Source organism: Coregonus clupeaformis, chromosome 23 (genome assembly GCF_020615455.1).
Source record: "Coregonus clupeaformis isolate EN_2021a chromosome 23, ASM2061545v1, whole genome shotgun sequence".
Taxonomy (NCBI): Eukaryota; Metazoa; Chordata; class Actinopteri; order Salmoniformes; family Salmonidae; genus Coregonus; species Coregonus clupeaformis.
The window spans coordinates 8,740,225-8,762,034 of NC_059214.1; the positions used below are offsets into that span (position 1 = coordinate 8,740,225).

The 21,810-nt window shown below is 41.6% G+C and overlaps 1 protein-coding gene across 2 annotated transcripts in view; it reads right to left on the reverse strand.

Annotated features, from left to right (window-relative positions):
- Nucleotides 1-21,810, reverse strand: part of mycbp2 (MYC binding protein 2) — a 318,384-nt gene that overhangs the window by 18,977 nt on the left and 277,597 nt on the right. For both annotated transcript variants that reach the window (XM_041843995.2, XM_041843996.2), the window contains 8 exons: nt 16,606-16,889; nt 15,319-15,535; nt 14,577-14,678; nt 10,174-10,302; nt 8,329-8,461; nt 7,925-8,028; nt 3,995-4,183; nt 2,622-2,729 (listed from right to left, as the gene is read on the reverse strand). In XM_041843995.2, coding sequence (XP_041699929.1) covers nt 2,622-2,729; nt 3,995-4,183; nt 7,925-8,028; nt 8,329-8,461; nt 10,174-10,302; nt 14,577-14,678; nt 15,319-15,535; nt 16,606-16,889 — 1,266 coding nt within the window. The remainder of the gene's footprint in view (nt 1-2,621; nt 2,730-3,994; nt 4,184-7,924; nt 8,029-8,328; nt 8,462-10,173; nt 10,303-14,576; nt 14,679-15,318; nt 15,536-16,605; nt 16,890-21,810) is intronic.

Consider the following 21,810-nt stretch of genomic DNA (forward strand, 5'->3'; position numbering starts at 1 on the left):
AGGCATGACATGCCAGCAACAAACGCTCACTACACATACAAGTATATCTGACCAAATTATGAAAGATTAGCATTGTAATTTTGAATTCCGTAAAGTGAGTGTGGAAGAGGTTAAATTTTTTGTTGTTGTCTATCAACAATGACAAGCCACCAGGGTCTGACAACTTGGATGAAAAATTGGATAATAGCGGACGATATTGCCACTCCTATTTGCCATATCTTCAATTTAAGCCTACTAGAAAGTGTGTGCCCTCAGGCCTGTAGGGAAGCAAACGTCATTCTCCTACCTAAGAATAGTAAAGCCCACTTTACTGGCTCAAATAGCCTACCAATCAGCCTGTTACGAAAAAATGGTGTTTGACCAGATACAATGCTATTTTACAATAAACAAATTGACAACAGACTTTCAGCACGCTTATAGGTAAGGGAAAAGCCCTCTTTTTTGGACATTTCGGTCCCTTATGTAGGGAAGGACATTCAACAAGCACAGCAGTTACACAAATGACTTATGACTGGCTGAGAGAAATTGATGATAAAAAGATTGTGGGGGCTGTTTTGTTATACTTCAGTGCGGCTTTGACATTATCCGTCAGTCTGCTTCTGGAAAAACGTATGTGTTATGGCATTACACCCCCTGCTATATTGTGGATAAAGAGTTACCTGTCTAACAGAACACAGAGGGTGTTCTTTAATGGAAGCCTATCCAACATAATCCAGGTAGAATCAGGAATTACCCAGGGCAGCTGTCTAGGCCCATTACTTTTTTTCAATTTTTAGTAACGACATGCCACTAGCTTGGAGTAAAGTCAGTGTGTCTAGTATGCGGATGACTCAACACTATACACGTCAGCTACTACAGCGACTGAAATGACTGCAACACTTAACAAAGAGCTGCAGTTAGTTTCAGAATGGGTGGCAAGGAATAAGTTAGTCCTAAATATTTCAAAAACTAAAAGCATTGTATTTGGGACAAAACATTCACTAATCCTCAACTAAATATTGTAATGAATGTGGAAGTTAAACAAGTTGAGGTGACTAAACTGCTTGGAGTAACCTTGGATTATAAACTGTCATGGTCAAAACATATTGATACAACAGTAGCTAAAATGGGGAGAAGTCTGTCCATAAAACGCTGCACTGCTTTCTTAACAGCACTATCAACAAGGCAGGTCCTACAGGCCCTAGTTTTGTCGCACCTGGACTACTGTTCAGTCGTGTGGTCAGGTGCCACAAAGAGGGACTTAGTAAGATTGCAATTGCCAAGAAACAGGGTAGCACAGCTGGCCCTTAGATGTACACAGAAAGCTAACATTAATAATATGCATGTCAATCTCTCCTGGCTGTAAGTGGAGGAGAGATTGACTTCATCACTACTTGTATTTGTGTCTCTTCACAGTCCTCAAGTCCATAACAGACTATGGGAGGCGCACAGTACTACATAGAGCCATGACTACATGGAACTCTATTCCACATCAAGTAACTCATGCAAGCAGTAACATTAGATTTTAAAAAACAGATACAAATATAACAGGGACTGTGAAGAAACAAACATAGGCACAGACACATGCATACAAACACACGATAACATACGCACAATACACACACATGGATTTTGTGTTGTAGATACTGTATGTGGTAGTAGAGTAGTGGCCTGAGGGCACACACTTAATGTGTTGTGAAATCTTGGCAGCAGCTAATGCTTGGCAGCAGCTAATGGGGATACATAATAAATACAAATACATCAGCGACCTCATCTCAATCAGAGAGCCATCTCGCACTCTCCGCTCTAGCTACTCCCTACTGCTTCAAGTCCCCAAGACACGTCTCCGAACTATGGGGGACCGAGCCTTCAGCTCCCTTGCCCCTCACCTATGGAACGCTCTCCCTGACCATCTAAGAGCCGCTCCATCACTAAGAAATTTTGAAACGGGCCTTGATCCTAAATGTATGTTGTTTTTATTGTATGTAATTGTTCGTATTTTTTCCTCAGTAGAGCTTTTAGATAACCTTAGTGCTATACATTTTAAATGTATTATTATTATTAGCATCATTAGCATTCCCATAGATTCAAAATCGAAGGTTAGCTAGTTTTATTTACATTTTTAGCTCACATAATATAACTTCAAATAATGGCTTAAGGTGTCTGTAAATGAATAAATGTGTCCAAAAAAGAATGTAGACATTAATAAATGCATTTCTATAGCTAATATTTTTCTACAATGTTGGGGCAGTGCCACCTATCAGTCATCTAGTGTATATATAAATTATTGGGTACAACCTATTGCAAATATCTTAATGTTATCTACATCAAAACATTTCAGCACTATTACTGTCTTTTGTCATTGGGATTCTGTGTCTAACAACATTTGAACTTTCAAGCATTGATCTTCGATTAAAAAGGAATACAGCCTGTACGGATAACGACCATTAGATAGAGTCTATGTCATGTTAGTTCTATGGGAATGCTAATTATGCTAATGTTGGCTTCCGAGTGCTTATACTAAACGATAACGCAACATTTATTTCATATATAACCATGGTTTTGCTTGTGTGTCAATAGGCCGGAAGTTGAAAGACAACCACTCAGGTCAAGTGGGCGGGGCTACATAAGGTAAATAGTACCTTGCAGATTGGGCAGGACATGAAGCCGAAGGTGATCCTGGGCCCGAGCCAGCGGTTGTCCAGAACACGACGGGTACACTGGAGATGGAACACGTGACTGCAGTCCAGCTGAGGAACAGAACAGAACCACACACATAGAACCTGACCTCGAACCCGAACACATCTGTGGCATACAAGAATCCTTGGTTCAAACAGTATTTGTTATTTCTTTTCAAAAATTGAAACCAATGGAATAGTCCCAAAAGTTCAAATTCTACCCATCTGGCACTCTGGCACAAATTAATATGTAAATAAATAAATAAATAAATATATATATACACAGTGCGTTTGGAAAGCTTCCAGACCTCTTTACTTTTTCCACATTTTGTTAGGTTACAGCCTTATTCTAAAATAGAATAAATTGTTTCCCCCCCCCCCTCATCGATCTACAAACAATACCCCATAATAACAAAGCAAAAACAGGTTTTTATAATTTTTTGCCAAAAAAAAAAAAAAAAAACGGAAATATCACATTTACATAAATATTCAGACCCTTTACGCAGTACTTTGTTGAAGCACCTTTAGCAGCGATTACAGCCTCACATCTTCTTGGGTATGATGCTACAAGCTTGGCACACCTGTATTTGGGGAGTTTCTCCCATTCTTCTCTGCAGATCCTCTCAAGCTTTGTCAGGTTGGATGGGGAGCGTCGCTGCACATTGATTTTCAGGTCTCTCCAGAGATGCAGAAATTTTTTGATACCCTTCCCCAGATCTGTGCCTTGACACAATCCTGTCTCGTAGCTCTACGGACAATTCCTTCGACCTCATGGCTTGGTTTTTGCTCTGACATGCACAGTCAACTGTGTGACCTTATATAGACAGGTGTGTGCCTTTCCAAATCATGTCCAATCAATTTAATTTACCACAGGTGGACTCCAATTAAGTTGTAGAAACATCTCAAGGATGATCAATGTAAACAGGATGTACCTGAGCTCAATTTCGAGTCTCATAGCAAAGGGTCTGAGTACTTATATAAATAAGGTTTTAAAAAAAAAGTATATATATATATATATATATATATATTATACATTTGCAAAAATGTCTAAAAACCTGTTTTTGCTTTGTCATTACGGGGTATTGTGTGTAGATTGATTACATTTTTATTTATTTAATCCATTTTAGAATAAGGCTGTAACTTAACTAAATGTGGAAAAAGTCAAGAGGTCTGAATACTTTCCGAAGGCACTGTATATATATTTGAAAGAAAACGGATACTAATTTAACCCAGGTGTGAGTCACCATCTGATTCAAGCAAGTCATAGAATATCATAGAGATACAATATACTATTAATAATAGTATTCGTATTTAATTATGTGTACAGTTTAATGTACCTGGACAGCGGGAGCGGCAGAGAGTGCCTCTGTGAAGCAGATCATGCACATGTCGTCGGCGTCCTGTTTCAGGCAGCCTGTGCTCTTGTCGCAGCCGTGCAGACAGGGCAGGCAGCTCTCCTCGTTCTTCACCCCGCCACAGGGGTGGCCGCACGCGTGGGTCTTACTACACGCCAGCTTGGCATACTCCTACAGAGGGCACAGAGGGTCAGATTATCTTTTTACATCTAATCAAATCCAATTTTGTTCAAAGTGTGTTTAAAATTGGAACACCCTTTGCAGTGCAATAATGTACAGCAGGATCGGGGTCAAATCGATTTCAAATCTATCAGTTTAGCGAGTAACTTGGAATTCAATTCATGAATTGTACAATTTAAAATAAATTACACTTTTCAATTCATGAATTGAGTTTCAATATCCAAGCCTAATAAACCAAGTTGAGTTGGGTGTCTCCCACTGGTCGCAGGTAAGGTACATTTAGACACTTTGAACACTTAAAGAATCCATTCCTATGATCATTATTACCGAGTTGGGTTTTTCACAATAGTGGCGGATGAGGTAAGCTAAGGCCATACAAATTAAATGTAATGTTTAAAGGATGCCATTTTTCACTTTTCTTAAATGTAAAATACAAATAAATATCTGAAAATGTGAAAAGTTGAAACGACAAATTGCAAGATTATAGTTAAAGAATGTCCTCAAGATTCCAGTAAAGAGATACACAACTTCCGCTCAGATTATGTCTGAACAATGCCTCTTTTTAGCCGCCTTCTTTTTTCCGCTCGTCTCACTTTTCCAAAAAATTTATCCATTAAACATTACATTTGTATGGCCTTCGTGTTTTGAACACTTTGAAAGAGCTAGCTACAGTGGGGAAAACAAGTATTTGATACACTGCCGATTTTGCAGGTTTTCCTACTTACAGTGGGGAAAAAAAGTATTTAGTCAGCCACCAATTGTGCAAGTTTCCCACTTAAAAAGATGAGAGAGGCCTGTAATTTTCATCATAGGTATACGTCAACTATGACAGAAAAATTGAGATTTTTTTCCTCCAGAAAATCACATTGTAGGATTTTTTATGAATTTATTTGCAAATTGTGGTGGAAAATAAGTATTTGGTCACCTACAAACAAGCAAGATTTCTGGCTCTCACAGACCTGTAACTTCTTCTTCAAGAGGATCCTCTGTCCTCCACTCGTTACCTGTATTAATGGCACCTGTTTGAACTTGTTATCAGTATAAAAGACACCTGTCCACAACCTCAAACAGTCACACTCCAAACTCCACTATGGCCAAGACCAAAGAGCTGTCAAAGGACACCAGAAACAAAATTGTAGACATGCACCAGGCTGGGAAGACTGAATCTGCAATAGGTAAGCAGCTTGGTTTGAAGAAATCAACTGTGGGAGCAATTATTAGGAAATGGAAGACATACAAGACCACTGATAATCTCCCTCGATCTGGGGCGCCACGCAAGATCTCACCCCGTGGGGTCAAAATGATCACAAGAACGGTGAGCAAAAATCCCAGAACCACACGGGGGGACCTAGTGAATGACCTGCAGAGAGCTGGGACCAAAGTAACAAAGCCTACCATCAGTAACACACTACGCCGCCAGGGACTCAAATCCTGCAGTGCCAGACGTGTCCCCCTGCTTAAGCCAGTACATGTCCAGGCCCGTCTGAAGTTTGCTAGAGTGCATTTGGATGATCCAGAAGAGGATTGGGAGAATGTCATATGGTCAGATGAAACCAAAATAGAAAATCTTTGGAGGGAGTTGAAAGTCTGTGTTGCCCAGCGACAGCCCCAAAACATCACTGCTCTAGAGGAGATCTGCATGGAGGAATGGGCCAAAATACGAGCAACTGTGTGTGAAAACCTTGTGAAGACTTACAGAAAACGTTTGACCTGTGTCATTGCCAACAAAGGGTATATAACAAAGTATTGAGAAACTTTTGTTATTGACCAAATACCTATTTTCCACCATAATATGCAAATAAATTCATAGAAAATCCTACAATGTGATTTTCTGGATTTTTTTTTCTCATTTTGTCTGTCATAGTTGACGTGTACCTATGATGAAAATTACAGGCCTCTCTCATCTTTTTAAGTGGGAGAACTTGCACAATTGGTGGCTGACTATAATAATAATAATAATAATAATATGCCATTTAGCAGACGCTTTTATCCAAAGCGACTTACAGTCATGCGTGCATACATTTTTTGTGTATGTGTGGTCCCGGGGATCGAACCCACTACCTTGGCGTTACAAGCGCCGTGCTCTACCAGCTGAGCTACAGAGGACCACCATACTTTTTTTCCCCACTGTACAAAGCATGTAGAGGTCTGTAATTTTTATCATAGGTACACTTCAACTGTGAGAGACGGAATCTAAAACAAAAATCCAGAAAATCACATTGTATGATTTTTAAGTAATTAATTTACATTTTATTGCATGACATAAGTATTTGATACATCAGAAAAGCAGAACTTAATATTTGGTAGAGAAACCTTTGTTTGCAATTACAGAGATCATACGTTTCCTGTAGGTCTTGACCAGATCCTTCAGGTTTCGGGGCTGTCGCTGGGCAATACGGACTCTCAGCTCCCTCCAAAGATGTTCTATTGGGTTCAGGTCTGGAGACTGGCTAGGCCACTCCAGGACCTTGAGATGCTTCTTACGGAGCCACTCCTTAGTTGCCCTGGCTGTGTGTTTCGGGTCGTTGTCATGCTGGAAGACCCAGCCACGACCCATCTTCAATGCTCTTACTGAGGGAAGGTTCTCGCGATACATGGCCCCATCCATCCTCCCCTCAATACGGTGCAGTCGTCCTGTCCCCTTTGCAGAAAAGCATCCCCAAAGAATGATGTTTCCACCTCCATGCTTCACGGTTGGGATGGTGTTCTTGGGGTTGTACTCATCCTTCTTCTTCCTCCAAACACGGCGAGTGGAGTTTAGACCAAAAAGCTCTATTTTTGTCTCATCAGACCACATGACCTTCTCCCATTCCTCCTCTGGATCATCCAGATGGTCATTGGCAAACTTCAGACGGGCCTGGACATGCGCAGGCTTGAGCAGGGGGACCTTGCGTGCGCTGCAGGATTTTAATCCATGACGGCGTAGTGTTTTACTAATGGTTTTCTTTGAGACTGTGGTCACAGTTCTCTTCAGGTCATTGACCAGGTCCTGTCGTGTAGTTCTGGGCTGATCCCTCACCTTCCTCATGATCATTGATGCCCCATGAGGTGAGATCTTGCATGGAGCCCCAGACCGAGGGTGATTGACCGTCATCTTGAACTTCTTCCATTTTCTAATAATTGCGCCAACAGTTGTTGCCTTCTCACCAAGTTGCTTGCCTATTGTTCTGTAGCCCATCCCAGCCTTGTGCAGGTCTACAATTTTATCCCTGATGTCCTTACACAGCTCTCTGGTCTTGGCCATTGTGGAGAGGTTGGAGTCTGTTTGATTGAGTGTGTGGACAGGTGTCTTTTATGCAGGTAACAAGTTCAAACAGGTGCAGTTAATACAGGTAATCAGTGGAGAACAGGAGGGCTTCTTAAAGAAAAACTAACAGGTCTGTGAGAGCCGGAATTCTTACTGGTTGGTAGGTGATCAAATACTTATGTCATGCAATAAAATGCAAATTAATTACTTAAAAATCATAAAATGTGATTTTCTGGATTTTTGTCTCTCACAGTTGAAGTGTACCTATGATAAAAATTACAGACCTCTACATGCTTTGTAAGTAGGAAAACCTGCAAAATCGGCAGTGTATCAAATACTTGTTCTCCCCACTGTATATAGATCCAATATGTTACTATGACTGGATCAGGTAAATTTAGTGCTCTGAACACTTGAATATGAAAAGAGATTTATCAATGCAATCCAGAACTATGATCATTATGACTGATGTTGTGAGTGGTTGGTACCTGGCAGTCTGGGTCAGAGCACACACTGCCCACGGCCGAGAGCTCGGTGCCGTTCCTGGTGCCACAGAACCTGCAAGCGTCTGAGCTGCTGGAGGCTGGTTTCCCTGCACACAGAGGCAGAGCATTAGCTATGCACAAAAAAAGGATCATAAGCCATACATAACCCTGTCATAAACATCACATGGCAGATGTTAACAGTCATGACAGCCGGTGTCGTTTTATGATCGTAAAGAATTTGAAAGGTATAAGCAACAAGTAGTAGCTCCACTTTACCTTCTAATAGGCTAGGTAGAAATGTCACCATATTCAGTCCCTCTCAGATCTATACAACTGTCTAGGGGGTAATGGTAAGCTAGGGGTTGTTTCTGGACAGGGCCAGAAAGGGTCTAGATATGGTCTGTTACCTGTGTGCTCCCTGAACTCCACCATGGCCTTCATGGTCTTGGAGTCAGCCAGAGCCATGAGCCAGAAGAGCTTTGTCCTCCCACAGCCCTCGTGGAGGTCCACCTTGATTGCCTCCTCCTCCTCCTTAAACACCTGGAGAGAAACAGCAGACTAGGGTTACCGCCATGTTGAATTGTAGAGGTCTGTATCATTACTGTCAGAAAGGGCTACAGTTGCAATACGAATTGGATTGTAGGGTCTTGTAAGGTGTTTTGGATATTTTCAGAATGAATGGTAATACTGAAAAAACACAGCATGACTAACAAAAACTGTCTTGTAAATGACTATAGCCAAGGTAGGTCTTCACAAATGGGGGTATACACATTATTGCAGGTGGTAAAAAGGGGGAAAGAAGCATGACACTGACAGGCTCCCAGTCTCTTCAGAAAGTATTCATACCGCTTGACTTATTCCACATTTTGTTGGTTTACAGCCTGAATTAAAAAAGGACTAAACAGATTTTTTCTCACCCATCTATACACAATACCCCATAATGACACAGTGAAAACATGTTTTTAGAAAATATAGCTAATTTATTGAAAATTAAATACAGAAATCTAATTTACATAAGTATTCACACCCCTGAGTCAATACTTTGTAGAAGCACCTTTGGCAGCAATTACAGCTGTGGGTCTTTCTGGGTAAGTCTCTAAGAGCTTTCCACACCTGGATTGTCCAATATTTGCCCATTATTATTTTCAAAATTCTTCAGGTTTTGTCAAATTGGTTGTTGATCATTGCTAGACAACCAGTTTCAGGTCTTGCCATAGATTTCCAAGTAGATTTAAGTCAAAACTGTAACTCGGCCATTCAGGAACATTCACTGTCTTCTTGGTAAGCAACTCCAGTGTAGATTTGGCATTGTGTTTTAGGTTATTCTCCTGCTGAAAGGTGAATTAATCTCCCAGTCTGGTGGAAAGCCGACTAAACCAGGTTTTCCTCTAGTATTTTGCCTGTGCTTAGCTCCATTCCATTTCTTTTTTATCCTGAAAAACTCCCCAGTCCTTAACGATTACAAGCATACCCATAACATACCCATAACATGATGCAGCCACCACTATGCTTGAAAATATGGATAGTGGTACTCAGTAACCCCAAACATAACACTTTGTATTCAGGACAAAAAGTGAATTGCTTTGCCAAATTTTTTGCAGTATTAATAAGGACGCCTGAATCTTTGTTGTGACTGGATGTATTGATACAACATCCAAAGTGTAATTATTAACTTCACCATGCTCAAAGGGATATTCAATGTCTGCTTTTATATTTTTACCCATCTACCAATAGGTGCCCTTCTTTGTGAGGCATTGGAAAACATCCCTGGTCTTTGTGATTGAATCTGTGTTTGAAATTCACTGCTCGACTGAGGGACCTTACAGATAATTGTATGTGTGGGGTACAGAGATAAGGTAGTCATTCAAAAATCATGTTAAACACTATTATTGCACACAGAGTGAATCCATGCAACTTATTATGTGACATGTTTTAATCCTGAATTTATTTAGACTTTAGACCATTACAAAGGCTTGCCATAACAAAGGGGCTGAATACTTATTGACTCAAGACATTTCAGCTTTTCATGTTTTATTAATTTGTAAAGATTTCGATAAACATAATTCCACTTTGACATTACGGGGTATTGTGTGTAGGCCACTGACATTTACATTCTTTTTTTTAACCAATTTTAAATTCAGGCTGTAACACAATAAAATGTGGAAAAAGCCAAGGGGTGTGAATACTTTCTGAAGGCACTGTAATGACTGGGAGCAGATTGCCATCTACAGGTGAATGTGGGTACTACTGACCTGTCTCTGATGGGAGCGTGTGCGTCGGTGCAGGTGGAGGAAGCGGTCACAGTCGGTACACAGGTTACCACACATGTTACACAGGATAATGGCTGCAGTCTCACCGTCGTCGTGGTTATCACACATGGGCTGTGGATGGGAGCATGAGACTTTATGGTTACGACCTGAACACCTCGACAGGGCCGTGCACAGACCTTTCATTGGGCAAGTGCAAAAAAATGAATTTAAAAAAGGGCACCCCCCCCGCTTGAATTTGTGGCTCGTTTCAGGAAACTAAGTGTATGTCGCACGTCACTACTTCACAGGAGAGCCATTTGAACGTAAACATTTTAAAAATCAAAATGCGTTTTTGGGCAGAAATGCCATCTGTATGCTATCTGTAAATACAAATAAAATTGTTAAATTACGAGCCTAGTTGGTTTAGCCACAGAAATATGTTTCCATTTCAAGTTAATGTATACTGTTAGCTAGCTAGATAATGTTAGCTGGCTGGCTCGCTAACTAACGTTATGTGTATGATCTGTGTAGTAATATTATTGGTATCTCAGAGCCATTTGCATTGCTAGTTATAGCCTAATGTTAGCTAGCTAACATTGAACCTGGTTGGTTAGCTACCTTCAGATTAATGCAGGGTAGTAACGTTATGAGTTGGGATTATGGTTCATTGTTTAGCTAGCTAGCTACACGTCTAAACAAAAGACTCCTCTATACAAGTAACCATTTCAATAGAATGTTCATGATGTCACTGCGACAACTGTCGATAGACAGACAGATGACGTCACTGCTACATCTAATCCGATTTCAGAGCACTCATCTGAGAGAGCGCACAATAACTGACAAATTTACAAACGCTCAACACCCGTTGAATATGGCTGGTGTCAGTAAATGTTAGCAAAAAAGCGTAATTCAATTGTTGTCAGCAGCACAGTTTCAGTCACCAACGCTCTGAATAACATAAAAACAGCCTAACCAGCTCTGCTAGGGCGAGTAAAATGGTCAGAGTGAGCTGTTCTCTCATTCGTGTCTGGAAGCAGCTAGCAAGCTAGCCAACGTTAGCCAGTTAGCTTGGGTGCCTGACTGCTGCTGTTAGGGTCAGAACGCTCGGATCAACTCTAACTCCTCGACCAGAGCGTCCAGTGTGCGCTCTAAACGTTCCAAGAGCAAAACGCTCTGAATTTACGAACGGACAATCTGACAACGCTCTGAGTTTACGAACGCCCAGAGCACACTCTGGCACTCCAGATTAAATTTGTATAAACCAGTCTTTAGTCTTGAAATCTTTGGTTGTTTAGTACATGGCCTCAAATGTGAATCCTTAAAGAGATGGGTGGGGCTAAAGCTTAAGAGGGTGTGAACGATGCTGAATGGGTGTAGACAAAGAATCAGACCGAATCGAGCTGGTCGGTCACATTTTTATTTTACTTTCATAATTCATATCTCGACAATCATAACATACTAAATGCCTCTGTAGCAAAAAAAAATTTTGTTGTTGTTTTTTTAGCATAGGCCTATGTAAGCAAGCTAGTTACAGAGCCTCCTAAATACATGATTGACATCTGGAAAAGGTGGGCTATCAGCTGATCATTGATGTTGATGACTGATGTAAATCTGCTAGTTAGCTAGCTTGATTTCTTTTACTGATTCATGATTTACCTTTCTATGTCTTTCTGCCTCTCTCTGCTGAGCATATCTGCCAACCAGACCGAATATTGATGATGATGTAGGCTAAATCAAGTGTTAATCAAATGTTACGCTGCTGTGGCAGTAGTGTTGATATTTAAACTAGGTAGCTAGCTATACACACTCGACCGGACAACTAGGGAAAAGGCGCAACCGTGCGTGCGTACTCCGTACATGGCAGATCAACATGCTCAACCAATGGACAAGGTGGGGGGTTGCGAACTTGACAATTACTTGTTGTGCCCAGCATCGGTTGAGACATCATGCTCTTGAACACAGAGTGGGTATCATGTTTTGGCTTATAATTGTGCTAAAATGGCAATACAATTAAAATTTCAACTTTTAAATGGTACCATAAAGACAATTGACTTCAATGGAAGTTGACTTGAATGGGAATATACAGTACCAGTCGAAAGTTTGGACACACCTACTCATTCAAGTGTTTTTCTTTATTTTATTTGGAATCATGTAGTAACCAAAAAAGTGTTAAACAAATATAATATATGTTATATTTGAGATTCTTCAAATAGCCACCCTTTGCCTTGATGACAGCATTGCACGCTCTTGGCATTCTCTCAACCAGCTTCATGAGGTAATCACCTGAAATGCATTTCAATTAACAGGTGTGCCTTCTTAAAAGTACATTTGTGGAATTTCTTTCCTTCTTAATGCGTTTGAGACAATCAATTGTGTTGTGACAAGGTAGGGGGGGTATAGAGAATATAGCCCTATTTGGTAAAAGGCCAAGTCCATATTATGGCAAGAACAGCTTAAATAAGCAATGAGAAACGACAGTCCATCATTATTTTAGGACATGAAGGTCAGTCAATACGGAAAATGTCAAGAACTTTTTTCAAATGCAGTCACAAAAACCATCAAGTGCTATGATGAAACTGGCTCTCATGAGGAACGCCACAGGAATGGAAGACCCAGAGTTACCTCTGCTGAGGATAAGTTCATTAAGGTTACCAACCTCTGAAATTGCAGCCCAAATAAATGCTTCACAGAGTTCAAGTCACAGACACATTTCAACATCAACTGTTCAGAGGAGACTGTGTGAATCAGGCCTTCATGGTCAAATTGCTGCAAAGAAACCATTACTAAAGGACACCAATAAGAAGAAGAGACTTGCTTGAAACACAAGCAATGGACATTAGACCGGTGGAAATTTGTCCTTTGGTCTGGAGTCCAAATTTGAGATTTTTGGTTCCAACAGCCGTGTCTTTGTGAGATGCGGTGTGGTGAATGGATGATCTCTGCATGTTTATTTCCCACCGTAAAGCATGGAGGAGGTGGTGTTATGGTGTGGGGGTGCTTTGCTGGTGACACTGTCTGTGATTTATTCAAGGCACACTTAACCAGCATGGCTACCACAGCATTCTGCAGCGATACGCCATCCCATCTGGTTTGGGCTTAGTGGGACTATCATTTGTTTTTCAACAGGACAACGACCCAACACACCTCCGGGCTGTGTAAGGGCTATTTTACCAAGAAGGAGAGTGATGGAGATGACCATCAGATGACCTGGTCTCCACAATCCCCTGATCTCAACCCAACTGAGATGGTTTGGGATAAGTCGGACCGCAGAGTGAAGGAAAAGCAGCCAACAAGTGCTCAGAATATGTGGGAACTCCTTCAAGACTGTTGGAAAAGCATTCCAGGTGAAGCTGGTTGAGAGAATACCAAGAGTGTGCAAAGCTGTCATCAAGGCAAAGGGTGGCTATTTGAAGATTCTAAAATATATTTTGATTTGTTTAACACTTTTTTGGTTCCTACATGATTCCATATGTGTTATTTCATAATTGTGATGTCTTCACTATTATTCTACAATGTAGAACATAGTTTTACAAAAAAAGAAAAACCCTTGAATGAGTAGGTGTGTCCAAACTTTTGACAGGTACTGTATGTTATTTTAAATTAGAATGTCAATCATCTATAGGAAACCTATTGAAATCATATAAATATACATAATATAATAGACATTACCATTTAAGTTTACATTCTAAGGTGGATGGACCTGCAGTCATTTTTGTGATAGTAATTATAAGTTAAAATGTAAATTACTTTTCACTGGTGTACCAGCTAACTTGCAGTGGTCTGAAGGGATAAGTCCATTCTATGAATTATATTTCTATGATTGAAATCACACCCACCCTGTACTCAAGCGCATGTTGTGTCTCAACTGATGACGGGCTAAATACAAAAACCTCAGATGATGTGAAATAGGGTCTAAGCTACAACATATGCAATTTATTTTTAAGAAATACTCAAATAGTTTGACAACACTGTTGGTAAGCTTTTAAATGATATCAAACTCAACCGTTTATCTTTTCCAGTGATATGGTATGCTGGGGTATACAAAATGGGTCAACTGAGCACCTTTATCTCCTGAATGTTTTGGCATTCAGGTCCAAAAAGTCACTTTCTGACCACTTCTTCCATGGGCAAACACGTATGGGAAGTTTTGTTTAAATCAAAAGGGATGCTGACAAAAAGTGATTTAATTAAAATTGATTTACCATATAGTCCTATGAATGTAAATGTTAAAATTATCGCATTTGTAAGGAATACGCTTTTGAGTGCTATGAATTAAATCCATTAATTTATGCATTATCTCAACAGGTTACAATTGAAAAGAGCCTCTGATTCTATTGGTTACAAGTTACAATGCAATATTGCTTTGCCAAAGTGCACGTTCTATGAGGCTAATTTGGACAAGTTACCATCTGTTTCTGCTGTCCGTCTTTGCCCATCCAGCGGCCCGAGGACAGCCTGTCCACATGATCCTGGTCCAATACACACAGAGAGGCCAGTGCCAGCCACAACTACAGTACAGAGAGAGAGGACAGAGAGGACAAAGGAGAATATCCCAACAAATTTACTCAAACACACTAACCTAACACATGTGTACAGACAAACATCCGTCACACACTACACACACACACACAGAGCGCAGTTCATGCAAACATTTCAGCCACACACCAGACCTAAGTTCAAATACATGTGCATTTCGATTATTTGTTATTGACATAGCTACTTACTTTCTGTGTATTGAGTATTGTCAAATAAAGTGCCTGAAATATTTGAAAGTATTTTTAAATAATGTCCTATAAACAGCCTACTATTTGAAAATATTTTCAAATACTTATTTCCAAATGCATTATTTCATATACTCCTAGGACCTGGGTTCAAATGCATGGTAGTATTTATTTGATTTGTAAATTTAAAATACATGCCAATACTTTCCAAGTGTATTTCCAAACACATTTCAATATTCAAATACTATTTAATAAAAAAAAAAATATATATATATATATATATATATATATATATACACACACACACAAATACTTACTTTGAAATGTATGTCAAAGTAATGAAAATAGTATTTGAACCAAGGTCTGACATGCACACTCGCACATACACACACACACTTGTGGTAGCGTGATATGAAAACAGCCGTACCCGGGTGGTGGCGATGCAGCGGACTGGCGAGCGATGCTCCTCCTCCATCTTGGTGAGGGCGATGATGGTCTCAGCGATGGCGTTCTTTGTCACCCGAGACCAGGCGTCCGACAGGTGTCCGGCAGCCATGTCTTTGACCAGCTTGATGATGATCTCAGCGATCTGAGGGGGAGTTGATCCCTTCATCCACCAGTGGCTTTCCCCCCGGCGTATGTAGCTGCACATGGAGAGAGGCAGTTTTAGACCAATGTGTTCAGTATGGGACATAATACTACAGAGATCTGATCAGCAAAACAATGAGTATATTGGTTTTGAGGGGTTAGGTCAATTCCAGAGATGTATGAATAGAAGAGGATTTTAGTAAAATGTATAAAGGGCGTTATACAGAAGGTAGTGTGTACGGTCCAGTACATCACTGGGGCCAAGCTTCTTGCCATCCAGGACCTCTATACCTCTATACCAGGCGGTGTCAGAGGAAGGCCCTAGAAATTGTCAAAGACTCCAGCCACCCAAGTCATAGACTGTTCTCTCTGCTACCGCACAGCAAGCGGTACCGGAGCGCCAAGTCTAGGTCCAAGAGGCTTCCAAACAGCTTCTACCCCCAAGCCATAAGACTCCTGAACAGCTAATCAAATGGCTACCCAGACTATTTGCATTGCCCCCCCCCCTCCCACTTTACGCTGCTGCTACTCTGTTTATTATCTATGCATAGTCACTTTAATAACTCTACCTACATGTACATATTACCTCCATTACCTCGACTAACCGGTGCCCCCGCACATTGACTCTGTGCTGGTACCCCCCTGTATATAGCCTCGCTATTGTTATCTTACTATTGTTATTTTACTGCTGCTCTTTAATTATCTGTTACTTTTATTTCTTATTTTTTGGGGGTATTATTTCTTAAATCTGCATTCTTGGTTAAGGGCTTGTAAGTAAGCATTTCACTGTAAGGTCTACACCTGTTGTATTCGGCGCATGTGACAAATACAATTTGATTTGATAAATACATTTGACTGAGATTTGATTGAAAAATCAGGAATTTTTGTTGAATCAGGAGAAATCACATCTGATAAAACAATATACAAACAACCACAAATGATAATTGGTTTGAGAATATCTCAAAAATGTTTGTCGACGAAGTCATGTATTGTTTTTGAGAGATAACCCATCCAGGTGGGCTACATTTACAGTACCAGGGTCGTTAGGGCACACCACCGCAAAACATCTTGACTTAGTTTTGGGACACCACCCTCACCCGAGTACATCTCAAAGTTGTAGTCTCACCTGGAGTTGAAGATCATGGGCAGCGTGACAGTGGTAACGCCTTTGCCTGCCGCCATGCCCGCCGTGCCGGAAATTGTGGTCCCCTTGGCCTTGAGCTGCACGGTGAGCGCCTTGGCGATGCAGCCTAGGAACATGTCCAGGATGCCAAGCTTGTTCCAGTCACCCTTCTCGGTCGAGTGGATGATGTCACTGATATCGGCAGGCGGCAGGGCCTTGACACCGATGATGCTGGCCAGGCGCACGGGCGTCACCTCGGGGAGGACGCGACGGAGGAGAGAGGTCACCTGGGAGAGAGGGGACAGGTGAAGGGTGAGAATGGATAGCCATGTGGTCAATGTTATCAAATGGTTGGAGTGATAATACTGTACATCATGCAGAGATTCTCTTTTGGCTTTGCTGATGTTAAAGGGGGGTTGAACTCACTGATTTAGCCTCGTTTTTTTTCACCATTACTGAAGCAAAAAGAGTTGTGAGTGTGTTATGTTCACTAATAGCCTACCGTTGTGTGTTCCTCTTGACTTCAAATATCCCAAACAGCCACCGTACGCGTGAACAATGGCTTAGCAAACGGGTGACGCCGCATGACAATGCACATTTGATTGGTCAAGAATCGCAAGCTCTGAGCATTTCCGTATCTTTAATGACAGTTGTTTGTGATGTTAACGTTAGCTCATGAATGTGAGGATGCTTGAGTAAAATAAAAAAAAAGTGACGTTCTTTTAACATCATGAATGTGAGGATGTTTGAGTTGGGGAAAAAAAAGTGACGTTCTTTTAACATAACATTGGCGACGATGTTCGCTGCTTTAGAAGACGACATGGATCAAATCAGTGGTTTATTTTATGAATTTGAATTAAATTGGACCCATTTTTAATGCAGTTGTCCGATAGAATGGTGCTTTCATAGAGATCCTCTAGTTCGTTGTCTCAAATTACGTAAATCAAACGAGCCCCGAGATGCTGTGTGCTAATGCCTCAATTGGTTAGCTCTGCTGTCTGTAAAGAAAAAGGGCAGGCTGAAGGTTGGTTATTCGGGGGCTGCCAGCCATGGACATGTGGGCAGGATGAAATCTAAATCCAAGAAAACTCTTATGTACCCCTAGAATCTTTAAATCTCACTAATATCAGTTTTGGAATATACTGACTTCATGACCAAAGTTCTACCAACTTTGCAACTAATACAATTGTTTATGACTAATACTGATGCCACATAGGCTGTTTTGAACCAGATACGTTTTTGAGTTCAGCTCCTCTTAAGATTGTCATGATTCAGGAAACCAGACTGGACCAGCAACACATGGTTCGTCATTGAGTAGGTGTGCCAGGTGTATACAGTGCATTCGGAAAGTATTCAGACCTCTTCACTTTTTCCACATTTTGTTATGTTACAGCCTTATTCTTCAATGGATAAAATGTCCCCCCCACATCAATCTACACACAATACCCCATAATGACAAAGCAAAAAAGGGGTTTTAGAAATTTTTGCAAATGTATATATACATTTTTTGAAATATAACATTTACATAAGTATTCAGACCTTTTACTCAGTACTTTGTTGAAGCACCTTTGGCTGCGATTACAGCCTTGAGTCTTCTTGGGTATGACGCTACAAGCTTGGCACAACTGTATTTGGGGAGTTTCTCCCATTCTTCTCTGCAGATCCTCTCAAGCTATGTCAGGTTGGATGGGGAGCGTCACTGCACAGCTATTTTCCCGAAACTGCGCCTGCGTTGTCTTGGCTGTGTGTTTAATGTCGTTGTCCTGTTGGAAGGTGATCCTTCACGCCAGTCTGAGGTCCTGAGCGCTATGGAGCAGGTTTTCATCAAGGATCTCTCTGTACTTTGCTCTGTTCATCTTTCCCTTGATCCTGACTAGTCTCCCAGTCCCTGCCACTGAAAAACATACCCACAGCATGATGCTGCCACCACCATGCTTCACAGTAGGGATAGTGCCAGGTTTCCTCCAGACGTGACGCTCGGCATTCAGGAGTTCAATCTAGGTTTCATCAGACCAGAGAATTTTGTTTCTCATGGTCTGAGAGTCTTAAGGTGTCTTTTGGCAAACTCCAAGCGGGCTTTCATGTGCCTTTTACTGAGGAGTGGCTTCCGTCTGGCAACTCTACCATAAAAGACTGATTGGTGGAGTGCTACAGAGATGGTTGTCCTTTTGGAAGGTTCTCGCATCTCCACAGAGGAACTCTGGAGCTCTGTCAGAGTGACTATCAGGTTCTTGGTCACCTCCCTGACAAAGGCCCTTCCCCTCTGATTGTTCAGTTTAGCCGGGCGGCCAGCTCTAGGAAGAGTCTTGGTGGTTCCAAACTTCTTCCATTTAAGAACGATAGACCCAATGTGTTCTTCGGGACCTTCAATGCCGCAGACATTTTTTGGTACCCTTCCCCAGATCTGTGCCTCGACACAATCCAGTCTCAGAGCTCTACGGACAATTGCTTCGACCTCATGGCTTGGTTTTTGCTCTGACATGCACTTTCCAAATCATGTCCAATCAATTGAATTTCCCACAAGTGGACTCCAATCAAGTTTTTGCTTTGTCATTATGGGATATTGTGTAGATAACAATAACCAGCATGGCTACGTCAGCATTCTGCAGCGATACGCCATCCCTTATGGTTTGGGCTTAGTGGGACTATAATTTGTTTTTCAACTGGACAATGACTCAACACACCTCCAGGCTGTGTAAGGGCTATTTTACCAAGAAGGAGAGTGATGGTGTACTGCATCAGATGACCTGGACTCCACAATCCCCCGATCTCAACCCCAATTGAGATGGTTTGGGATGAGTCGGATGGCAGAGTGAAGGAAAAGCAGCCACTCTCCCGAGTGGCGCAGTGGTCTAAGGCACTGCATCGCAGTGCTAGCTGTGCCACTAGAGAACCTGGTTCGAATCCAGGCTCTGTCATAGCCGGCCGCGACCGGGAGACCCATGGGGCGGCGCACAATTGGCCCAGTGTCGTCCAAGGTAGGGGAGGGAGTTGGTAGAGCATGGCGTTTGCAACGCCAGGGTTGTGGGTTCGATTCCCACGGGGGGCAAGTATGAAAAAATAAAAAAATAATGTATGCACTCACTAACTGTAAGTCGCTCTGGATAAAAGTATCTGCTAAATGACTAAAATGTAAATGTAAGCATATGTGGGAACTCCTTCAAGACTGTTGGAAAAGCATTCCAGGTGAAGCTGGTTGAGAGAATGCCAAGATTGTGCAAAGCTGTCATCAAGGCAAAGGGTGGCTATTTGAAGAATCACAAATATAAAATATATTTTGATTTGTTTAACACTTTTTTGGTTACTACATTATTCCATATGTGTTATTTCATTGTTTTGATGTCTTCATTATTATTCTACAATGTAGAAAATAGTAAAAAATTAAGAAAAACCCTTGAATGAGTAGGTGTGTCCAAACGTTTGACTGGCACTGTATCTGCGGAAGGGTACCAAAAAATGTCTGCAAAATTGAAGGTCCCCAAGATCACAGTGGCCTCCATCATTCTTAAATGGAAGAAGTTTGGAACCACCAAGACTCTTCCTAGAGCTGGCCGCCCGGCTAAACTGAGCAGTCGGGGGAGAAGGGTCTTGGTAAAGGAGGTGACCAAAAACCTGATGGTCACTCTGACAGAGCTCCAGAGTTCCTCTGTGGAGATGGGAGAACCTTTCAGAAGGACAACCATCTCTGCAGCACTCCTCCAATCAGGCCTTTATGGTAGAGTGGCCGGACGGAAGCCACTGCTCAGTAAAAGGCACATGACAGCCTGCTTGGAGTTTGCCAAAAGGCACCTAAAGGACTCTCAGACCATGAGAAACAAGACTCTCTGGTCTGATGAAACCAAGATTGAACTCTTTGGCCTGAATGCCAAGCGTCACATCTGGAGGAAACCTGGCACCATCCCTACGGTGAAGCATGGTGGTGGCAGCATCATGCTGTAGGGATGTTTTTCAGCGGCAGGGACTGGAAGACTAGTCAAGATCGAGGGAAAGATTAACGGAGCAAAGTACAGAGAGATCCTTGATGAAAACCTGCTCCTGAGTGCTCAGAACCTCAGACTGGGGCGAAGGTTCACCTTCCAACAGGACAACGACCCTAAGCACACAGCCAAGACAATGCAGGAGTGGCTTCGGGACAAGTCTCTGAATGTCCTTGAGTGGCCCAGCCAGAGCCCGGACTTGAACCCGATCTAACATCTCTGGAGAGACCTGAAAATAGCTGTGCAGAGACGCTCCCCATCCAACCTGACAGAGCTTGAGAGGATCTGCAGAGAAGAAAGGGAGAAACTCCCCAAATACAGGTGTGCCAAGCTTGTAGCTTCATTCCCAAGAATACTCGAGGCTGTAATTGCTGCCAAAGTACTGAGTAAAGGGTCTGAATACTTATGTAAATGTAATATTTCCGTTTTTTATTTAATATATTTGCAAACATTTCTAAAAACATGTTTTTGCTTTGTCATTATGGGGTATTGTCTGTAGATTGATGAGGGGAAAAAAATATTTAATCAATTTTAGAATAAGGCTGTAACTAAACAAATGTGGAAAAAGTCAAGAGGCCTGAATACGTTCCGAATGCACTGTATTATGACAACATTTGTGACGTTTTTGTTCGTTTTGGTCTTCGGCAAGGATTTTTTTCGGCTGTTCGTGCACACATCTTTTCTGAAGGCAAGCCTAAGTCAGTAGCCGAAGTCCACGCCCCTTTGTCGGTGATTGGTCAACAGTAGGAATTCTTCAATTAAGTGTTTGTTGTCGTTCAACGAAAGACGACTAGTTTTCATACTGCACCAAACATCTCAGTTAGATGTAAAATTGTGCGACTAAGATCTCCTCGGCAAAAAAATCAAAACTAATGACAGATTTCTTGAGTTATCTTTGATTAATTCTGACTCTTTTGAGGAAGTCTCAATATGGACAAACAGCACTATTGCAGCTTTTTCTAGTTTTCCAAGCGAAATTATTTTAAGGGACTCGTCCGGTTCGCTAGGAGCCGGCTGAACAGAAGCATGCTGACGCCTTTAGAGGCATGTTTCTTCTACCTAACATATTTATATCTGAATGTTCATAAACGCTGCATCCTGCTGAACACGCCCCAGGTTGTTAGCTATAGCTAGCTAATGAGGTAACGTGACTGAACAAGGTGTACCCCTAAACAAATGGTTAACGGTCCGGTCCGCAAGTAGCCTAGTTTTAGAACGGCCCGCGATTTAC